This window comes from Opisthorchis viverrini (assembly GCF_000715545.1).
Source record: "Opisthorchis viverrini unplaced genomic scaffold opera_v5_1, whole genome shotgun sequence".
Classification (NCBI taxonomy): Eukaryota; Metazoa; Platyhelminthes; class Trematoda; order Opisthorchiida; family Opisthorchiidae; genus Opisthorchis; species Opisthorchis viverrini.
This window is the reverse complement of record NW_008751657.1, coordinates 5,710,677-5,732,473: the sequence shown is the minus strand read 5'-3', so window position 1 is coordinate 5,732,473 and position 21,797 is coordinate 5,710,677. Positions and strand designations below refer to the sequence as shown.

The 21,797-nt window shown below is 43.3% G+C and overlaps 1 protein-coding gene across 1 annotated transcript; it reads right to left on the bottom strand.

Annotated features, from left to right (window-relative positions):
* Positions 1–517: 517 nt before the first annotated feature.
* Positions 518–17,999, bottom strand: T265_12452 (hypothetical protein; the record flags this gene model as incomplete). The annotated part of the gene is made up of 4 exons (XM_009163868.1): positions 518–956; positions 5,705–5,821; positions 6,670–6,789; positions 17,275–17,999. Coding segments are annotated over 4 exons (786 nt in total), but the record flags the coding sequence as incomplete, so codon positions are not given.
* Between the last annotated feature and the right edge of the window lie 3,798 nt (positions 18,000–21,797).

Here is a 21,797-nt window from a genome sequence, read left to right as displayed (position 1 = left end):
AATTTCCTGGCTTTCGGAGACACCGGGTTCACCAATCGCATGGTACTTGATCGACCAACCGAAGCACAACAAATTAGTTCGCATCAGATCACGAACAGATTCTTTTTTATCGGCTCATTACGTTCATCATGCGCCAACATGCTGAGCTTCGACAGGATCCAATCCGGTATACCAATTAATCGATTCAGTCGAATATGACGTCCATCAACATCAGCTTAGCTGCAGCTGAAGGTGCCCGATCGACTGCTATTGGCTGGATAGCATTCCAATGCAGTAGGCTCATCATGAGGAGCCGAACCGCGTGAACCAAACCACTGGCGCAGTCTCCCCAACTGAAAAACACGTCTTGGCATGAATCACCCACCGCAAAACTTATGTATTTTTTCGTGATGCACATCCTGTGAAAGTACATATAACCGACTAAATACTGTAACTGCCAGTGCTTTTGCGTGATATTCCGGACCCTTTGAAAGAGAACGAAAAATCTTTCTAGAAAAGTTTACTTGAAAAAGACATTAGATCCTATCAGAAAATATCCGCAGGGCTCTTAGAACAAAATCTTGTTCTTCCAACCAGGTCTGTTCCGAATGCTCAAATTGCCACTGGGCATGGAATAGATCCAACAAACCATGCCAAGAAGAAGTACGAATCTCCGAACCTGCAAGAGCATTGGACAATGCATCGACAAAGCCTTGCAATGCCACGACGTTGGAGGAGAATTCCAGGGACTGAACTACACCACCACGTTTACAGTGTAGTAATAGACGTCCTATAGGCGATGGATTAGGCAGGAATTCAGAAAGATCCAAATGGAAGGCAGGCGACGAACCCCATATCCAAGACCACGCACGAAAGCCACTTAGGATCTGATCAAATCGAGCTGGGTCGACAAAATTCGGTTCATCACCTGGAAAAACGTGAAGAACCAGAGTATCCGAAGTGTGTGTTCGCCTCCGCTAGAACGGGCAAGAAAATGAAGCTTGGTGAAAGTGGTTGAAAGTTTCTGTAAAAAAAAACTCAGTGATGACAGCTGACAAAAACAGTTGAGTCAGCTCGAAAACCAAGAGGTTTACCTGAGAAAAGAAGACACATTTTTATCACACGAACTATCCACGAACTAAATGTTTCTGTTGACTGTTTCGTCACGCTACACACTAATTTATCTATGAATAAGAAACACATCTCGAATTATCGAAAAATTCGCGATTTACGACTGCTGAAGTGTTGGCCTAAAATGGACAAGAAGCGTCTATAGGAACAAACGTAGTCAGCACAGACCACCACCAATTAGTAAGCAATATGATGTAGTGATTAAATATATCTCCCGTGGATTGTACTGGCGTGATTTTCAAATGTCACTTGCAGCTCCACCGATCGATTTTTGCGTTCCTTCGAAGAAGGCGTGCAATTAAATGTTTCCTTTTGTAAGCCATTCCACAACTATGATATTTTTATGAGAAACTGGCATCCGGGGGCATATAAACAAGCCATTTGGTCAACCACCCACATCTTGTCATGTCACTGAGCAAAAAACGTCCGTACGAAACGGACGTTTTCCCCAGTCGCAGTACGTGTCACATTGCGGTGTGCAAACAGAGGGAGCGATTCGGCAAACGTAACATAACTGTTTCTGTGTGCATTTGCATTTTCTGAGAGCTGGAGTCTCAGAAAAGAAAGGTAATGAGACTAGCGACATGTGATTGAACTGAATGATGAGTGGGTGGTGAGTTTCTGTCAGTCGATGGAAGAGGATTGTGACCAGCCATTTTCAGGTATTCTGGTTTATACCACTCGGGACGTAGTTTAGGATATGTTTTTCTGCCAAAGACTCCGTCCAATTATCCCGACATATTTTCGCCGCATTTGTGGGTAAAGAGATGGTATAGCATTCCAAGTAGTTTCAATTGCGCGCAACAATACTTTCGTTAGTAATGAGGCTGAGGTCCATTTAGACATCAGGACACGGTTGATGTGGAAACATGTCTTTCAGGGTGTGGGACGGATTAGTTTGGAGACAACTCGGCTATGGTGCCGAACAACATTCTCAAGTTATTTATTGGCTAACAGAGAGATGTTTGGCTCTCGTAAGCACTCTGGCCAAGTTTGTAATGGGTGCTTGTCAAGTGAGTCGGCGATGATAAGTGCAGCTTGCAAGCCGAGTTGAGAGGTTTGGACTTGTACGAACCAGCTGCACAATCTGATCTCTCAAAGCGGGTATTCGGCTAAACCAATTCATAGGTCCGGCAGTGTTCAATGTCGACCTAGCAAAAAGTTTGGCTAGGCAAAATAAACAACGATTCAAAAGCAACAATTATCAGGCAGAAGCAACCACTAATCCGCTCAGCACTGACTTAACTGACTGCATCGTTAACTTTGTTGCAACTGGGATATACAGCGCTTTGTTACAACGGTACCGATTCTTCAAGCGATAATCTAATCTAACTAATGTGGTGCTCACGTCACGAGCGTATAAGCACAGCACAACCAAGAGCGCGCCATTAATGATGACGTGCACATACGTCACTATTTCTTTTTTCTTCCACGACCGTTTTTTGCACACTTTACCTTAACGGGTAAGTGTAGTCCTAAATGTATAGGCAACACTGGGGCGGCGAACAAATTAAGAAATCTCCATGGTTCTTTTTCAGATAAGCCCGCCGAAAATGCGTGGTTTTAACGGCGAGATATTAGCGTTTCATCGATCTCGACGTGTGGACCTGGGCCGCCGATAACTGCTGGAGTCTGCAAACACCGTCAGGTGCAAACTTCGCGGAGAAAGTTCTTCCGGTCAACAGCGGTCGTGTGGCTAATAGATGACTCCTCTGAGCAGAATTTGATTTTCGCCAATTTTCTGGACCAGCAATAAATATATAGAATTACTGTCCTAAACTCCACCCTGGGCCGCTCCAGCCAAGTTCCCTTTTGAAGACCGATTTCTTGCCGACACTGGCGGGCATTACACCTCCATCTGTCAGAAACAGTTGGAAGTGTCATTTGGAGGCAATTATTGCGTAAACGTTGCTAATGGATCCCTCCGTGGCTTCGCAAAAAACTTATTGCCGTCTCCTTGTCATGAACGAGAGTCGGAAGCGTCAGAAAGTTTATTTAAGGTTTTACGTCCGAACGGAGAACAATTTTGCACAAAATGTGCCTAGATGCGGACAAGGAGTTGTTTTCATCAAAAATACGTCAAGGTTGTGTGCGTACATTAAATTGGAGCTGGCAAAAAGTGGCGGGGCTTAACTTTTCGCACATGCACTTTTTACATTAGTGGCTTCCATGTGCCGTCAGTGAACACCGAGCTCCATTGACGAACTCCATCACTAGAATCAAATTCAGAGAATGCACTTCGTCAACCAGCTGGCATAACTCCTCATCGATTGGAATTAATCGACTAGACAGCGACCATGATCAAAGGTCGTTCAATGAGGAGGGGGGTAAAAGTCATATCAACGAAACAAAACAAAAAACAAAGTAGAAAAACAAAACTCTTGGGTGAATTGACAATGCTTTGGTGGTAGCTCAAACGAGGGACACTCAACTTGCAGCAAACTACCAGAAGACTGTTTGCAGTTGGATAACTACAAGGCAAGCTCTGATCTGCACTGAGGACATTGTTTCCATGTTCATAAACCACAGCCTCTCCACTCTCCTGCCTTCAAACAGTCATAACGCAATGTAAAATAACTAGGGTAACACGCAGTCAAACAATCAACCGAGCTTCTCGGAATCGTTTGCTGTTTCTGCACGATTCATTCCACTACCAAATACGCTGGCTCCCTATGGTATGGGTTATTTATGAAATCCTAGAGACCGTTTTCGAAAAAGTTTGGTGACAATCGGTAGATTTATTGCTGGGCAACGTTTCGCTTTTGACACAAAAGCTTCGTCAGGCCAAGTGACTAGGTTCCGAGGTTGATCGAGATTTAAGGCGGAAGGAGAACCAATCAGCTAAGTCAAGCTAAATCCCTGTTGGGTGTCGGCCGAGGGATTTTAGTGTGTTAGAGTGGTTGAACAAGTGTTGGGTCGGTGGGGGAACCTACATGTGTTTGGGTCCTGCCTAGGGTCTAGTTCTTCTGGAGACCTTTACGTATAGTGACAGACAGATTCTTCCCTGCAATTTGTGGTTCTGTGTGAAATCCCAAATAAACAATACCCCCAGCATAGAAACGTTACTGATCCCAGAGGGTAACTCTAAAGTGGCTAGCATTGCACAGGCGTTCATTTGGGGTCCACACAACGCCAGCTGGTACACTGGCTGCATAATGTGATGTATGGGAAGGACCGACTGTGGTTCAAGTTTTATGGTTATGGCCTCTGAACTGTGTCGTAAAAATGGCAACCTTGAAAGTAAACTGCACATGATTGGTCAGACGACCCATCGTTGCAATATCCTGGCGATTTAATCAAGCTCACATTTTAGGTGTTCTGCAGCAACACGTTGTATTCGAAGTTTCCTTGAAGTTTCTTGACCCTTTAAATACCGATATTCGGGCCTGTTTCTCACAAAGAGGTACGGCAGCTATTCGCCGACAAGACACTATGACGGACAACCATTTACTAGAATTGGACATTGACCTGGAGCAGTAAGAATACTGAACAAACAGCTGAAACTAACCAGCCTAACTGAATATGACTTCGTTGTCCTGAGCGATAGCGCCCAGTGTATGCCCAACAGCAGGTCAATAATCCGCGCTTGCACAGAAAGTGTCGACTTAATCTTAGTATCTCAGGTCCGTTAATAGCGTGAGAAATCGTTCAAAATCCACATCAAGAAAAAGCCTCGATAAATCGGAGTGACTAAACCAAATGAGCACTAGTCTAATTTACAGTTTCGATCAACTACAGGCTCGATGAGGTTAAACTGCATGTTATTTCTAGCATTTATTTGATATTTTATTGTTCTATACAGGCAGAAGCAGGAGTCACAAAAAACAACTGAAATTTTTGAAATTTTGTTTCAGTAGGTTTAACATAAATACTTTAGTGCCGTCGTGGGTAGTGTAGGTGAGAAAACAGCAAAATGTCGTGTAGACCAAAAATGCTAAGGGTCGCCACCTAATGCGATGCAACTCTCATACAAAATTCCAGTAAATAGACAATGTATAAGTTTATTATTGCGAAAGACGATCACTGGGATGCTGGGAAAATAGCATAAGATTTCAGTTGTTATTACGATAAGATCTGATTAGGCAAAACCGAGAGCAGCGGCACAACAGAAGCACAACCCTGAGGAGATGCACAAAGGAACATATTACGGTCACCTTTTGAATCGCTGCAGATCAATGGAGAACTAATCAAAACCATTTAATCGATACGGCTCACTTAATAATTGGAGATATTAAACAAGTTTGGGAACCATACCAGAAAAAATGAACAGCATATTCGCACCAGTGGACTAGATGCCTTTAAACACTGCGGAAATTCACAGCAAATTTGCTATGGACGACTTCTTTCCCCGGGTGCATGAGCGAGCCTGTTGATTTTGTGGGAAACTTCACTGACAAGAAGACATAGGGGATCCCTTAACCCAACAGTTTCGGCTCTTACCTAGTAAGAAAAACTGTCGAAAACACTGCAAAACTGTTAACAGTCATGTGACAACATGACCCGGGCACTGACTTAACCAGCAACAAGGTTAGCCAAGAACCAGCCCATATCGCGAGATCGTAGGTCGAATAAAAATGTCAGAGGCATCACTTACTTCTGAAAGCCATTCGCGAGCACCTTCAACCAGTATGGTTTCCATCTGTGCCACATCGATTCCCAGATTGACTACAGGACTGCGGACACTAGATGTTGCTTGAGTTTGTAAGGTTTCCTTCAGTATCAAGAGAAAATGAAGTATATAGCTATCTAATGATTTGAAACGGGCAAAAAAGAAACAGGCTTCCGAATCAGGGGTTTCCACAAAGTCATGGCCCTTTACATATGCATGAGGCTGACGGACTCGAAGGCAAGAAAGTAAGTTTGGATCTCGTCAGTATCCCTATAAGGTCCGTTTCCGGGCGCAAATTACTGCTAAATTAAAAACATTGCCCGTATGCCTAAAGGGGGTCATGAAAATCACAACTCCAGGAAATTTTGAATCAATCTATCGGAAGTAATCTTGACATAAACTCAAGTTTGGAAAGCCGGTGTCCCATTGGCGTACAACCATAATCAGATACATCGTATACCTAAGTATAAGAACAAAATTGCATGTCAGAGGTATAACAGAATCAACTAAACAACTTGAATAGAAGTTTAAATTCATCGAAAGCCATTTACATTTGCACTGCTGAGCCAAAAGCACAAATCTAAACAGTTGAATGACACGTCTCGTAGACTTCGGTGAAAGCCGTTACAGTCTAGCCAAAACACCGTCATCACGCCAGAACGGGTGTTACAAGTTGTAATGGGAATCTACTACTAAAAAAGCAATAGGACTGCTTATCCAAATCTCAATCGGCCCTTGATTAATAACGACCCAATCCGATTTCACCTGAATGCGGAAAAAAACAAATTGTGAACTGAGCTTTACTTCGACCGAGATAGGAGAGTTAAAACCCGTGATACTAGTTTCCCTCAAGAAGATAACCCTATTTCAAATAATGACAGGCTACGGTGTTTAAAAGGCGGTAGATGCGATTCAACCAGTACGGCAAGTTACCACTAATAGGTGCTTACAAAGCTTGGAGAAAGGACTTCAGATAGGCTGTGCAGATCAGCGTTGCACAGAAGTGTACAATGATGATAAGCCACTTTGTCACCAAGTCGAGAGGACGAACCCGAAATTTTTTTCCAGGTCTGGAATTTGAATAATGACAAAAGTGTTAGAGTTAAAAACCGAAATTTTAATAGACTCATGAACTCGAAAAATATAAATGCACACGATATATAACCTTGTAATCGAATCTTGCTACCCATAAATCAACTCGATTGTCATGTGAAAAAGGACTGTTTAAGACTATACCCAGACTGGCCTGTCACACGGTGAGAGAAAGTCGGTTAACTATTGTGTGTACAACGGGACCAAAAGTTCAAAGCTGATGCATGCAATATCAGATTGCAGTATCTCATACAGAGGGCAACACCACCGAATGCGAAAACTGAGTCAAACTACAGGATTCTCGTAAAAGCAACAATAAAGTAGGTTTCATTTAAAGCCCGCATGAATAACGTGATTACTGTTCTGTGTTTTAATCAAGTGAAGAGGTAAATCTGTGCTCGTAAAAAGACATTTGATCGCAGCTGGGGCAGAATAGTCATGTGCAATCTACAGAAGAGCGCTTACTCGGACAGATGGCACAGGTGTGCCGTCCAGTGGACTTCAGTTTGACAGATAGGTATATGCAATCAAAAGATTTGAGTGCGACATATTTCGCAGAAAATTAACTACGATCGCAACAATTAATGTTATTTCTGACAAATGCGCTGTCGACAGCCAAGTGGGGTGGACCGGAATAGGAGATGGAGATAATGGGTGACTTGCAAGAATGTCAGGCTACTAAGACGATAATCAGTAGCGTAAAATAACCGTAGGCACTAAAACACCTAGGACGTTTTCGCAACGAGGATTCACTGTCCGAATGAAGGAAAGAAAAGTTTGTCCTTTTGAATGTCTAGCCAACGCTACCGGTCTTCCAAATGTCAAATTTACAGGCAGTGGCTAGAGTATGGCTTGCAGAGCCCTTATGATCACCGAGGTGAGTTGCGTGATGACTTTGACATTTGGAAAACTGGTCACATTCCCTTCGAAAAATGCTGACGTTACTAAAGTAAGCAGGTGGTGCAAATCATGCCCCAATAACGGCCACACTAATAGATGCTAACTGTACACCGCGATTAGCCATCGGTGTCAGGGTAGCGTAAGCTGCCGCCCATAAAAAAAACTGCACGTGTGAGACCACATCTGACTTTCGTGACCATAAGCAATAAGACAGAAAACGCGTGAACAGATATCGTGAACGGGTTGTCAGAAAACTCCGTTCTGACAAATTATCAGAGTAACCTTGGAGCCAAGGTTGAGTGCCCAGCCGGACAGCATTGGAAGCACAAAGCATAGGATTCCATTCCTAGTACTATTCTAGATAGCTGTTGTCTGTCTCAACAGAACGGTCAGCACAAAGTTCTCGCACACTATCTTCAACTCTTAGATACACAGTGACTCCTCCTACGAAGTGGCGCGCGTAAAACAGTATGATACTAGTTGAAGCACCAGATCAAAATGAGTCCTCGATGGGGCCGTAAAAAGCGGTGATCACAACATGCCTCTGCAATAGAATCCACCACTCTAACCGGGGACTGTGGGGAACCGGTTCATCATCTGTGTGTCACGAAACGGTTAAGTTACCAGATCAATCCTCGAGGTGGACGGTACTGCACTCGACAGCTTACAATGATGTTTTGAGCGCTGTGCAGTGATGTGGCCTCTTGCAGCGGCCAGTTATTTCACACTGGCGGGATATCCTGACTAATCCCCTCGGATTCTCCTGTGCAAATGACTACACGCACTGAAACGTAGCAACACGCCTGATATAAAAAATCTAATTCCTTTTTACAGAGACGGAGATCAGTCGATTGCGAAAAAATTGTATGATATACTCTCAAGGACCCGGTTCAAAGAACACGTTTTCCGATACTGGACTGAGTCGATTTTTCATCCCACCTATTAGAACGCCTCACATGAGTATTTTAGAAACTATCGGGCTATAATCTTGATTTCAGTAGTATGTAAAATGCTGGCGTCTATCCACTTCTGCAGGTCGCCTGTCAAACGAGGAGCATGCTGTTTTTCGCGCATGCTGGGGCTATGTCTGCTGAATCTTAATTCTTCGTCTGCTGTAAAAGAAGTGTCAGACTTTTTTGCAGCAGGTATGTGGTCGAATTAGAGTCTGATGGGTACATAGTCTGGAAGAGTATGAAGGATTCCATAAAAACGTTTTAGCTGTTCCAGCACACCGTAAATATGAACATACGACCAGTAGTAGTGAGCCATGGCAATTTGGAGAACTGTAGAAAGCAGTTATAACAGTCAACGTGCTAGTCTCTAGAACAAAAAAAAGGATACGCGGAAGAAGCAGAGGACAGCGAAAATTCATAGGGGTTGTCAGAAACGAGAGGGTAAACAACCGAATAGCCACTAATGAACCTAAAAATACCGAGCAGACGAAAGGGATTGCAGACGAAGACGGTAGGTGCGCACCGCGTGCTGGAAGACGCCACGATTCAAATGTGCGCACACCGCATACATTCACAGTTTAATGTGCGCACGAAATGAACTAGAGCCTAACACGGGTTAACAAAGAACCAAATGCGAAAGGGGCTAAGTTCGGAGGGGAGCTGAGTGAAACGACCTTCTTCTCGCAGCGCAGTGGGGAGCAAGCTGGAATACCGATCTGACCGACCCCGTTCGGTTCCAGGACAGACCAACTCTCCATCCACATTGTCACTAGATCATAACGGACAAGTGCATAAAGAGCTGGATATCAGAAGCACGCAGAACCCGTAACGATGACTGCGAGATACATGCACTTAACCACGTATCATATTAAATGGGGCAAGGAAACGGAAACTACCCTATGGAGCCAAACACGCGGGGAACAAGACAATTCCCAGTAGAGCCTGAAATCGGACCACAGTTAACGAGGGATTTGAGTCTCTTGACAAAGGCGGCTTCCTGTGCAAATGAGGCGATTTGTCGGAATCTGATCAATTTGATTACACGCAGAAGATAAGGTTGCCGGAAACTCGAGAAATGCACCTATCTGATGAGCCTTAAGAAGGCCTAAACCGATTGTGGGCCGTCGAAGATGTTTCAGCAACCTTATGAGTAGTGCAGCATGAATATACAAATTCGAACGGTGTTGATTCATGTGGGGTAAACAACAATGATATCGTTCTGAGCGTCAGTGACTCACATAGAGCAAGCTGCTTTAAAAAAACTGACAATTATGATGTGCGTCTGTGCCTGAGAATGCAGGGATTGGCATAGAGTTCTGCCGATGAATGTAATGAATGAGAACTCACTTTACAGCGCCAGAGTCTATCTGAAACACCTGTGGAAGCCACGGGACATTCGCATTTCGCTAAAAGGTTGAGTATATCATGCTACTGCACGAGCTGTCTTGCTTTGCGGATGCATTATATGGTCTCTCTGGGTAAATGATTTTCCCTGAGTGTGTTTGAAAATCGTTGTACATGTAACATTGCCTATGTCCACCAGCAACAGCGAGTCAAGAACGATATAGTGAGACAAGATGTTGGGGCTGGTAGACTCAGATCGAGCGGGGTGGCATCGTTACAGCAGTTGATGTGGTCAGCGTTGTTCTAAACTAGATGCCAGCCCAATGCATTCATTCGTGCTGGGTGTTTGCAGGAGGAAACGAGAGGGATAAAATGTTACTCAGAGAACGGTGAAAACGGTCAGACTACCCGCTTTCTGACGATTCCAGAGCCTGAGACCATGATTGCTGTTGTCTGGGGGCAATTAAGAATACAGCTCCGAACCGAAGTCATCGATGGAGACGTCCAAGAGCTTACCACCGCAGCCGCTTTAGCTAACCAAAAGTAACCAATAACAAATGTAAACAAATTTCCGTGCTATCAACACACATGATAAAAGGTGTTCTATTTTGGTACTTCATATGCTACACATTTCCCCCATTTACTTCATGACTGTTTGACACCGAGCCACCAAATCAGTGGTTCCTCGGACTGCGTTGCGCACATCCTTATATTAAAACATGATTATTGTCACCCATTCTAATAACCAGACAGGAATGCGAGATAACTAGACAAGGTAACGCAGTAGTTTACATATCCACATGAACTGGCTACCATTTCAGCTAGTGAAGGTGCTGGATTGACCAACTTGTAGTCCTGATATTCAACCAAGTGAGAAGCCGAAAAGTTAAATGTAAAGTGTGCCAACACCTAGGATCCAAGGTCTGAGTTGATGGGTGCTCTAAAATGGGAATGAAAAGCGTTCGTCAAGAAACTACTACCAAAATCTCTCTCGACAAGAGGGCACCATTGGCTGTCCTAGGCTTTTTCAACACTCACTTTTTTACTCGTTTGTCCTTTTAGGCCAGTTGACTGCAAGAAATTTCCCTGTAGACTCTGGTCTGGACATCCTGTAGGATGTGCCACCCATCGATCACTTACGCCCACTAAGGGGGGTTTCGTGAAAACATGGGCAGCCTTATGAAATGTCATACACATGAAGCCATGAAAGTATGATGACAGGTGTGTGTGTGTGTGTGTGAATAATGCAGGTTCACGATGTGATTACACTTTGGTGTGCCGGATACGACGAGCATTTGTAAGAGCGAAAGTTCTTGAGTATCATCACCGTCCTGGTGCTCAAGTCACCAGCGTCCAAACTGGTAGGTGTAATCTGTGTAGACGATTCACAGATTTCTTTGGTATCACTCCATAGCCCCGCACCGGCATGAAGGGTTTAAAAAATGGCCTTAATCAATTGAAATTCACCACCACGTTACAAATTTGAAGTTGTTAAACTAGGGATGAGTTCCTCAAGATAACTCCATTGACCGACGGGATACTATGACCACCCAGTCACTTTACACTTAAACAAACTTGGATGAGTGCATCATCCAAACCCTGACCTTTGACCAATATCTGTTAGCATATGTGAAGTTCAGGTGATATGCTATCAAAAATCTTATCATTAGTCCATCTTCAGCACTTGATTGGTGAAAAACAGACAGATATACTGAGTCCCCAGATAATAAGAGTTACTGTTTCATGTGATAACAGCAGCAAGACTACGTGGCATATTTAGGTTGGCTGCGTGGCAAAGCATTTTCTCTCGAAATAGTTCCAACCGTATCAAATACGCAACCCAAGAGGGTCGGTCCTCAACGTGGAACCTTGGCAATTTGCGGTGACTAGTTAGGTTAGCATCTGCGGTTTTTGGTCATGAGATTATTCACAATCCGAATCATTTATGTACAGGATAATCAGAGTAACGTGCTGAGTGGTTCGAGTGTAGTTGATCTGCTGTCACTTTCACACTTATTTAACGGGCTCAGAAAGAGGATATAAGAACATAGTGCTTGAACGAATGTCCATAGTGTTACCTAAAGCATTCCCTATTGGACCTAACTAACAAGGTGGTCAGGCTGTTACGCCATACTACGTACTGTTACCGTGACACTAGACTTTCAAGAGACTGACATTCCTATCAGTGTATTTTAGAACCTAACAGGGAAGTGATTAACAAAGCTCGACTGGTAACTGAAGAAACATAAGACAAAAAACCTCATCGTTTATTCTGAGAATGCATTCTACATCATCCAATAAAATGCACAATGCCTGCACGAAACTGCGAGTTGTCTACCTAATCATCTGACAAATACTGGTGCCTCACTACTACATTCCGAACAAGAGTTATACAGAGTCTAAGCAAATGACATAAATACACCTGTGGTTAGAACGGTTGTCTCGGCAACTGAACAAACGGTTCAAAACAACAAAAGGAATAGCACTTTTAAGGTCATGGTTGCTGTGGCGAAAATGATAGGACACTTCAACAAAGGGTGGTACTTCAATACTGCACATTATGTATGTATCACCCAATTCGCGGAGTTTTGCAACATAGTTCTATCATTCTTTGAGGTTTCATTTTCCGAGGAAAGTTGACGAGTGAGAAAGAGCTCTTCTACATATTTGGCCTGTACCGAAAACTCATCGCGTTAGACGTGTACTTGCAAGGACTACTGATTGGTCAACTGCAGGCATACAACGCGGTCTTTGTCCATACAACACAATAGCATATCAATATATCAATATATATATATATATATATATATATTCACATAACCTAGCAAAGAAATTCTATAGGCTGGTTGTCTTTCTTCCTGTAACGGAGCCCCCAGTGAAAAGCAAATAGACAGCTTCATAGCACAGAAATACTTCATTTCAAGATGTCAACTCATTAGGAGTGAAACCGTGAATGAACAATCCATTTCTTTTTATCACCGCCAATGTAGAAGCAGCTCGTTAATAGGGGCTGTTTCAAAGTCGCAATGATAAGGCCTATCAAGCACACTCCAGAGGGAGGATACATAAGGCATATGAGTTTTCAGCCAACTATTAAGGACTGGAATCCAACCGTGATCACCGGTAGCTACCTCACTCTATTCGGCAGCATAGCGCTGCAGACAGTGCTGCAGGGACACGTGTGTTCTGAATTGACACACTGAAATTAGAACATTTGTTTCTATTAACCATTCAGGATTCAGATGTAAATGTCCGTTCTGACGACGTTCCTTCACCGCCTTATATTCTGTTCCCTTACGGTAAGAAAAAGACGATTGTCTACCCTCAAAGTTGCTTTACGATTCGTGAGGTGGGAACTTGCATTAGAACATGATTCTAGCAATTCATGCCACCAAAAATTCTCACTAAGAAGATGAACGACAGGTAAATCAGGGTTCGTAAAACTTGATAAAAGCTGGCAGTAGAGGGACAAAGGTTTAATAGCTCAGTTCTACAGTTTGGCATGATAAACTTCCATGCTGCAACCAATAAAATCTTTCGAACAACAAAAAATATGCATGACAGATGACTTTCACTTGTTGGTAAACCGTTGTCTAATTCAGGTTGATGAATTTCATCTACAGGATGCTAGGAGTAAAAAAGTTGTTTCTTCTGTGTTCATCATTAAGGAAGAGAAACAATTATCCGAGAGGCTTATGGACGAGAAAGCACCCTAATCAGAATAAATTCATCATAACTAAAGTTCAAAGCTCAGAGTAGGGGGCGAACGGAAACACGGGAAGAAACACGTCATCGTTATCATCTGTCAAGCGGCAGGAATAGCCGGCTTTACTGACTAGCAGGATTTACAGTGCCATGAAACATTAATGGACATTCGGCCTGGCAATAACTGAAGTTTGGCTAAATACTTTTGAGTAACGCTGCAAATGTGGCTGAACACTTAAAGACCGAAATAGGAGTATCCGATAACACCCGAGATGTTCGACACAAGAATACCCAAGAAATCGTGCGGGATTCTTTATTCATACTGACTTCAGAAAAAAGCCGGATCAGTAAATTCAGAATCTGGAACAATCAATACTCTCGAGGGATAACATTAAGGAGAAAATCAGCCTTTGATCTAGAGGCCGAAAGTCAGGTGATCGGTGATGCGGACTTTTTAAGCCAGCAGACGCTCTAAGAAGACTACGGAACTAGAAATCAAACGCATTCCCCTTGGCGTTATTAAACAACAACCCAGTGACTTCCCAGTCTGAATATGAACGGCCCTATGTTCATCATATTTTGGCTTTATAACCTGTATTTTGGAACGAACTACACGAATTTCTGATAGCTTCCAAAGCACTCGGAGTTGTATCGGATAGCCACACGTCTTTCTAATTTTAATACGTGGGAAACCTAAGTTTTGTGCACAAAGATAAAACGGATGCCCAAATGGAAACGCACTGACAAATCAGATTCTAAGCGGCACGTGATCAAGCCAAAAAAAGTCGGTCGATAAGACCCATATTGTATGCACGAGGACAGTGACATGGTTGGCGGCTGGTCGGGCATCGTATGTTCGTCCACAGACGCGCAAACAATTGACGGTAACGCGGGCCAGCTAATTTACATTGCTGACATTCAAGAGACCAGGTGGCGTAATGAAGCTTGTATTGATATCACGTGAGACGTGGTTGTGGACGGTCGGCAGTATCCCTGCTAATGAAATATTGGGGAGAAACAATGGCGTGATGAACCGTTTTACGAAATCTACCTTATCTTATCTCTTTATCGTGCTAAGTAGACCAAAACTCATTTACACGCCAAAAATAGAGACTATATTTTGTTAATTCAGCTTTACAACGGTTTATGTAAGCCCGTTTTCCATTCCTCCAAAAGATTTCGCACCTTACCAGTTACTTCTCGTTTGCTAACGCACCTTCCTGATAGAGCTTTGTGTGAAAGGATAAAGTGATCTGGAAAAATCAATATTCAATCCACTGTCACACAAAGGGTTTTATTCAGCAAGAGTAACGCGACTGACCCATTCGATTGACTTTGTACGGCCACGTGGCATACACACAGTGTTATTTCAGAGTCATGCTAAAATGTACGTCGAAAGTGAAATTTTCCGTCATTCGGTGCAGTGGAACTGTAGATCAGCATACAGATTATAATAGACACACAATGGCAATGATGACCTGAATTGTCAAACAGCGGGTGGATAAGTGGTAACGAAACAGGATGCATACGATCAGGAACATCCTGCCATTTAATCTGTCTGTAACAACACAAAATATTCTGGCAGTTTGTGATAGTAACAGTATACTAGGCGAACCCAAAAGAATCTGAATAGCGAACAGAACTGAGTACAACCTTTCGGTGAGAATGGCGAATGGTTGTTACTCAAGTTGGAGAGCTATATTCATGTAGATTGCAGTCAGTTAGACTAACTGAATGAATTTACTGAAAAGTGGTTGGTACATCTATGGAGCCACTGGAAGTAATCCACATTCCTCGATCTGATCTTGTTCCCACACTCATACTAGGGGGTTGTAACCTTCCCAGGAAGGTGACCTAAACTCAGAAGATACTATCCGATAGACTGGAAACTCATGAAGTTGGAGAAATTAAAGAGCTAAAGGCGCATGTTCGGTTCTTCGAACCTGCTCTGAGACATTTATTCAAGCTTCGTAGAGCTCATTCAAATGGATTCCGGTATTTTCATTGGGTTGCGTGGCCAGCATGCTCTAAAGAGAGATTATAGCTAAACAACGTTTTATATGGAATCTTTTGAGGGACAAAATACGATCAAAGATAAGGATACAGTGGCTCCCAGGGTGGAATTGGAAAGATGAAATATGAAAGGACAGTGTATCATTAACGCATTTGACACGTTTTAGAGCTTACACTTCCCATACGAGAAGTCGCAATCCATGTTCATCACTAATAGCGTTTTAGGTTTGTGGTTCCCACATAAGTCACACTATCCGGCGCTGAAATCTCAGCAAGCTAACGGAAGACACGGTGTACGGCAATCGACGCAAGTATCACCTGCGCATTATTACAATGCAAGCCGTTGAATTAAACTACACCCATACAACATCCACATTTCAATGTGAACACCAAGGTCTTAGAGCTACACTCCCTTGCCTCTTCAAAAACCTAGAAACCCAAGTAATTTTAGTGCAAACGAGAAAGTTTCGTCCTTCACTAGAGTACTGTGAATTTTGCTGAACAGCTGTAGTGAGATTCATAAATAGAACCGTGTTGGCGGGAGGTGAAACATTCGAACCACCTAGCAGAAAACTAATCAGCTGGCGGATTTTTGAAAAGTAGATACATGCTAAGTTTTTGCAACCATTCGCCTAAGTAAAGGAGAGTCTGAGAGCTGTAACAGGGTAGTGGGACAGAAATTCCCAGCTGTTCATTACCAGAAAACAACCGTCTGTGTACAAATCTTTCCAAAAACCAAGTACAGACAAAAGCTCTTGGTTCCGTGAGAATATTATTCTGATGTGCCGGGGTGGTAAACGGGGCCTTGAGGTGGTGACTCATGCAAGCGAAAACCTCTTCCGAGGTATGAAAGATAAAATGACTGGTAGAAAAAATGAAGTCAGAGAAGGAATATGAGAACAAAAGGCGGTGACATTGGTAATGGAGCACCAAAGGGCGACAAACTGGACAGTCAACCCAGTCAAGCGAAAAAGTATAACCAAAATGTAACGCGGTTTTAATTTGAATGTAGTGTATCTGAGTTCACTCAGAAGTATTGGGCGTTGCTGTAGTGTGAGCCAGTTCAAGCGTCCCAAGCTTTGGGCTTTCAAATCATACGGTGGTCCTTGAAAACGAATCAAGTTTGAACCTGTTCTCAGGGATTGGTAGGGATGCTATGGCCTCTGTGAGAAAATGACCTTTGTTGTCCTTGCCTAAAGGCGTCGTCAGGAGTTACAAACAACACTAGTTGCATAAACCAGCTTCTTTACACCACTGAACTTTTACATATAGAGGGTGATTGGGAAGTGCTGTGAATTTCTTGTGTTAGTGAACGCCTACAGTCCATCGAATGTTAATGGATCGATCGTCTGTACAGTCAACCAGTCCAGTGAAACAATATCTCCAATTTCAGGCGGTTCACAGAGCTTAACTCCAAGGATGCCATTTTCTAGTTCGCGATCCAGCAGCGCAAATGTGGAATTGGGTGAGGAAAGTACGTAAACGTACGTAAACGTGTTTGGAGAAAAGCAACAGTTATGTGGTGGTCAAATAAAATCCAACACTCACCGCCTTATTCGACTCACAGGATGGTCCGGAAATCCATAAGTCATAGCGATCACCGACGTGCACACATGTATCAGGTTTCAACGGTTGCAGGGTGGCTTTCAGGAATTCCATACATTTTCGCCTATCTAGGACGGCTCGAGCCTCCACAAATGAGATGTTCAAATTGTTCTGATCGTGGAACACGGCTCCACCACCCGACTGCCGACGAGCTAAAGGCCATCGTCGTTCCCGGAGAAGGCTGACATTGCACTATTTCCATGGGCTCTGAAACCGGCCGATCACAACGCAGGGATCACTCTTCCACAAGAGTATGTCTGTTGGGGGAACCATTCCGTCTGTGGCAAGTTTGAAACGGGAGGAATCGAGATATAAACAGGTTTCAAACGCCAAGTTCCGAAAAATATCACCGGATCGAAGAAGGAAAATACGACTGGGTGCTTTTGAAACATCCTTGTAGAACCTCATTTAGTAGGAACCGACATAAACAAGGTTTTGGTCTGGAGAATTAGATCAGAGCGACCATCTGAAATAAGAGAAAATAGTATGCTTGTCAAATGAATCAAAAAGGGGAATTGGGACGGAGTGGGTTTCAAATCGCATGGGAGCTTTTCCCGATATGAAATTTCCCCCAACACTGATTTTCGGTTGCCCTTTTGAAACCAGGAGCCACGTCCTGACACTGGCTGTTGGTTTGCTCGCCGATTTTTGAAAACGCTGCGTCTCCAGTGTGTGCTGGCCGTTCTGCCATCAACAGTCTGCTTAGCTGTCCACTGATCTGCCCTTTATGATGTGTTTGCATTATATGCACAGATTCCAGCCTAAAAAGAACCAAAGAACAGAAGTTTCAGGAATTTTATGCTTTCATCTTTTATTTGTGAGACCTGTACTGTCACTGTTTCCCGTGAAAACGGATGGGCTACAATGATATCGAAGAATGCGGCAGCTCAGGTCGCGTCTGAAAATATAGGTCTCCACTTCAAGGTACGAGTTTACTACTGAGAACTGGTCGGCCCAAACGTTCCACATCTACTTTGACTCAGGTTTCCAGCCGACCACCCTAGCTTCTCACATCTATTGCCGCTTCACTATTGGGTTCAGGACAGCACAAAGTAACGACTAATTCTCCCTGTGCTTGGACATCTACACAGTAAAAGCCGTGTGAAATTAAACATGAATGTTGCAGTAAACATATTAGGCAATCGACCAAAAGTTCGCTGAGGGGGACTGCCTTAGTTCCGCATATCGACGCGACGGACAATGAACCCAGTGATATGCGTGAAAAAAATTTTACGAGTAAGTATTGTTATTGGTTCTGTACCCATACCAATTTTTTTCGCAGCTCGCATATCGACGCGACGGACAATGAACCCAAAGTGATATGCGTGAAAAAATTTTACGAGTAGGTATTGTTATTGGTTCTGTATCCATACCAATTTTTTTCGCAACCGTGTAGAAAACAACCCATTATTATGTGATTTTTTTTGTTTTATCGATGTTTAAATAGTGTAAAATAAGGTGGGAGCATTGCAACATGAGGTATCCGTAGTGAGTTCGACATTTCGGTGAGAAAGTCAACAACATCAAGAAGAAATACCAACAGGTGGAGTAGAATTGGACAAATAGGGGAGGAAACCTCGAATCATACAAATTTTTTCATAAAGCCAGCATATCTATAAGTGGGGAATTCTAGGATCATGATTGTTTATCATATCCAACAAGGAAATGAGAGAGGGAATGGTGAAAGGAGACAGGCGATCCCACTGGAATCCCACTATTAACGACTTGAACCTGTGGATTAAGTATTGATGTCAAACCTGTCTTCATCAATTAAGCATGTTTTTTATTCTTTACGCTTGACAACCTGATAAAAATCCGTGAATATTTTCCGTTTTTTTAATGGTCAAAATTGACAGCTCATCGTGGGGTCACACAGGGCCAATGAACTCAAATGGCTGGCTGACCGCTACCAATAAGTCGAACATTGCCAATACCTAGAAGTTGAATACATTTTTACTCTTTCCTACGGAGTTGTGAAGAGTTTAGTCAGCAACCTCCTACCTGCCTGTTACAGAGATATGGAAGTCACTTTGAAAGGAACGTTTGCGTGACAACTTGGGAGAAATGTGTAGGTACCAAGGGAATGTCGATATATGAGAAAATTGAAAGTAAATTGAGCCGGTGAATATAATTGTAAGGTGAAGCAGAAAGGTTTATCACTTTTCGAAAAGAGAACAGACAGAATCGACTGCCTTAGGGTAAGTCGGCTAACCTATCATTACCGAGGTCATCAACACAACTTGGAAGATCAGCAGATACCTATGGAAATGTCTCGTATTTACAGCAGTAGAGGTAAAGCAACCCAGAGGCTACTGAAAAGGTTCGGATGACAAGTAACTTAGGCGGGCGACTCGAGCGAGACAAAGTGGCTCTGGATGTTCCCAATGATAATGGGTATGAATGACAGCAAACCAAGCTAATCCTTCCTTTAGAAGCTTGCAACCTGCTGCGGCAAGTTAGCCGTCTGACAGGTATTTGTTCATTCATATCTGTTGGGACACAACTGTTGACCCTGGACGATCTAACAGTAGCACTAATCGCTTATATGGGCGAAATAACACTACAGTTTACGGAGGGGAAATAACTCACAAGTATCGCCCGGTGCGCACCAATATTGATAAAGTTCCCTATTCACTAGTAAAGGCCCTCTGGTTTGTTGCCTCCCCATTTGCTTTTATTAACGGATCAAGGTAATTCAGCATTCCAATGCGCCAGTATATGAGCAGCAGGAGTGTGAGTGTATCTTGACGTGGGAATTCCACCAAAGTATTTGTATCCAACGATGACTGAACTCAGTCTACAGTGTTACTAACGCACCTCCATGGCAAATTACATTCCATATTGTCTATAAAAGCATATGGAACCCAGAATTAACAGGAAAAAAAGTGGACCGATATGAGCTGACACCCGAGAGTTGAATAATGCTCAAGAAGTCTAATCTAAGTGATAACCATTGTGACACTGCGTCGCTTAGACTGACCCAGCAGATAAGGAACCACATTCTGAGCGTTTGGGATGACCAATCGCACACCTGTTCCCACAAAGCTTACAAACTCTATCCATTGGTAAACAAAAAGAAAGCCACGGTACACCCAAGTGGAGCATCGCTGACTTCGTTGTCTCATCTTACTGAACTGACAACCCGGGCAACGTTTGGACTCGCCGGAGTTTTTCATGTACGTGACAATAATATAACGAAAAACATTCACTGGGATGGTCGGAACGTATCAGTTCACTACCATATCGACAGGACATCGCATAATGTCATCAAAGCAACAGGGAATGTTATCAGTTTGTCGCCCTAAGAGTCAGCACATAATCTTTTGAAAGTTTATTTTCTAATTGGATTATAAACTTGACAGAAGGCGAGATGAACCAAGTGGTTAGAGCGCGAATTTACTGACGGAAAAGTCCGTGGTTCGAACCCGACCTCCACCTCTCAGCTTCCTCTGTCTAGGCTTGGGCAACCTGACAGTATCCCAGCCCTCGTGCCTCCATCGTGTGGCATGGCACCTAGGCACCGAAAGGGTGCTACAGCTGAACGGTTATATTGTTATTTATTATAAACTTGACAGCACGGATACAGCCGTTTAGCCGCCACTCGCATGAATCTAGGTGACAGACATTTATGTTGAAGGAGGTAGCAAGCCACATATTTGTATAATCAACTTATTGAAACAATATGGTGTACTGAAGTGCGACCAACGAAGTATCCTTGTACTAGTAAAAATCAGCTGATGCCCCGGTATTGGTCGATTCCATACTGCACATAAATCGACCTATATCTAGGAAACATGCATCGGTGCATTTCCCGTACTATTACTATCCACAAGAAAATTGAACGTGACAATGAGTCGACGATACCTAGTCGCTACAGATATTAACATTCATATCGTTGGCGGCATCAACGATGAGAATAATAGCTGGTAACTAGTAGGATCGCCAGCTTGTTGCGGATTCCGACTGTCAGTGCACAACCTACACTCAGTCACGTTACCCGCGTTTGGCGCGCACGATGTCACGTGTCAGTAACACAGTGGACTAGAAATCATAAGCTTGCAGATGTAGTCCGATTCACGGACAACATATCTCCCCTTAAACTGGCTGTGATACAAAATCGACTGTCAAATGCAGTGCAAGCTCATGCATAGGAGTGGTGGGCAACTGAAAACAGTCAGTGCTTGCTTACGTTACGGAGCGACCTGGTGGTAAGAATTATTTTACCGCCTCTGCACTCAAGCTAGCATCGTTTGTAAAAAACGTCTTGAAAAGCCCAAAGACCGTTTGTGTACGTAACATTCGGAGTTCTCCTAGATGTTTGGTGTGGAAAAGCCTTTATGGCGCTTGCAGACTGATCAAGGCCGCCTGGATTATCAACCGGTCAAAGTGCGAATGATAACACGGACCGAACTTCTCAGTTAGGGCATTATACATCTTCATCACACGCAAGAAGGAAGCGACAAGAA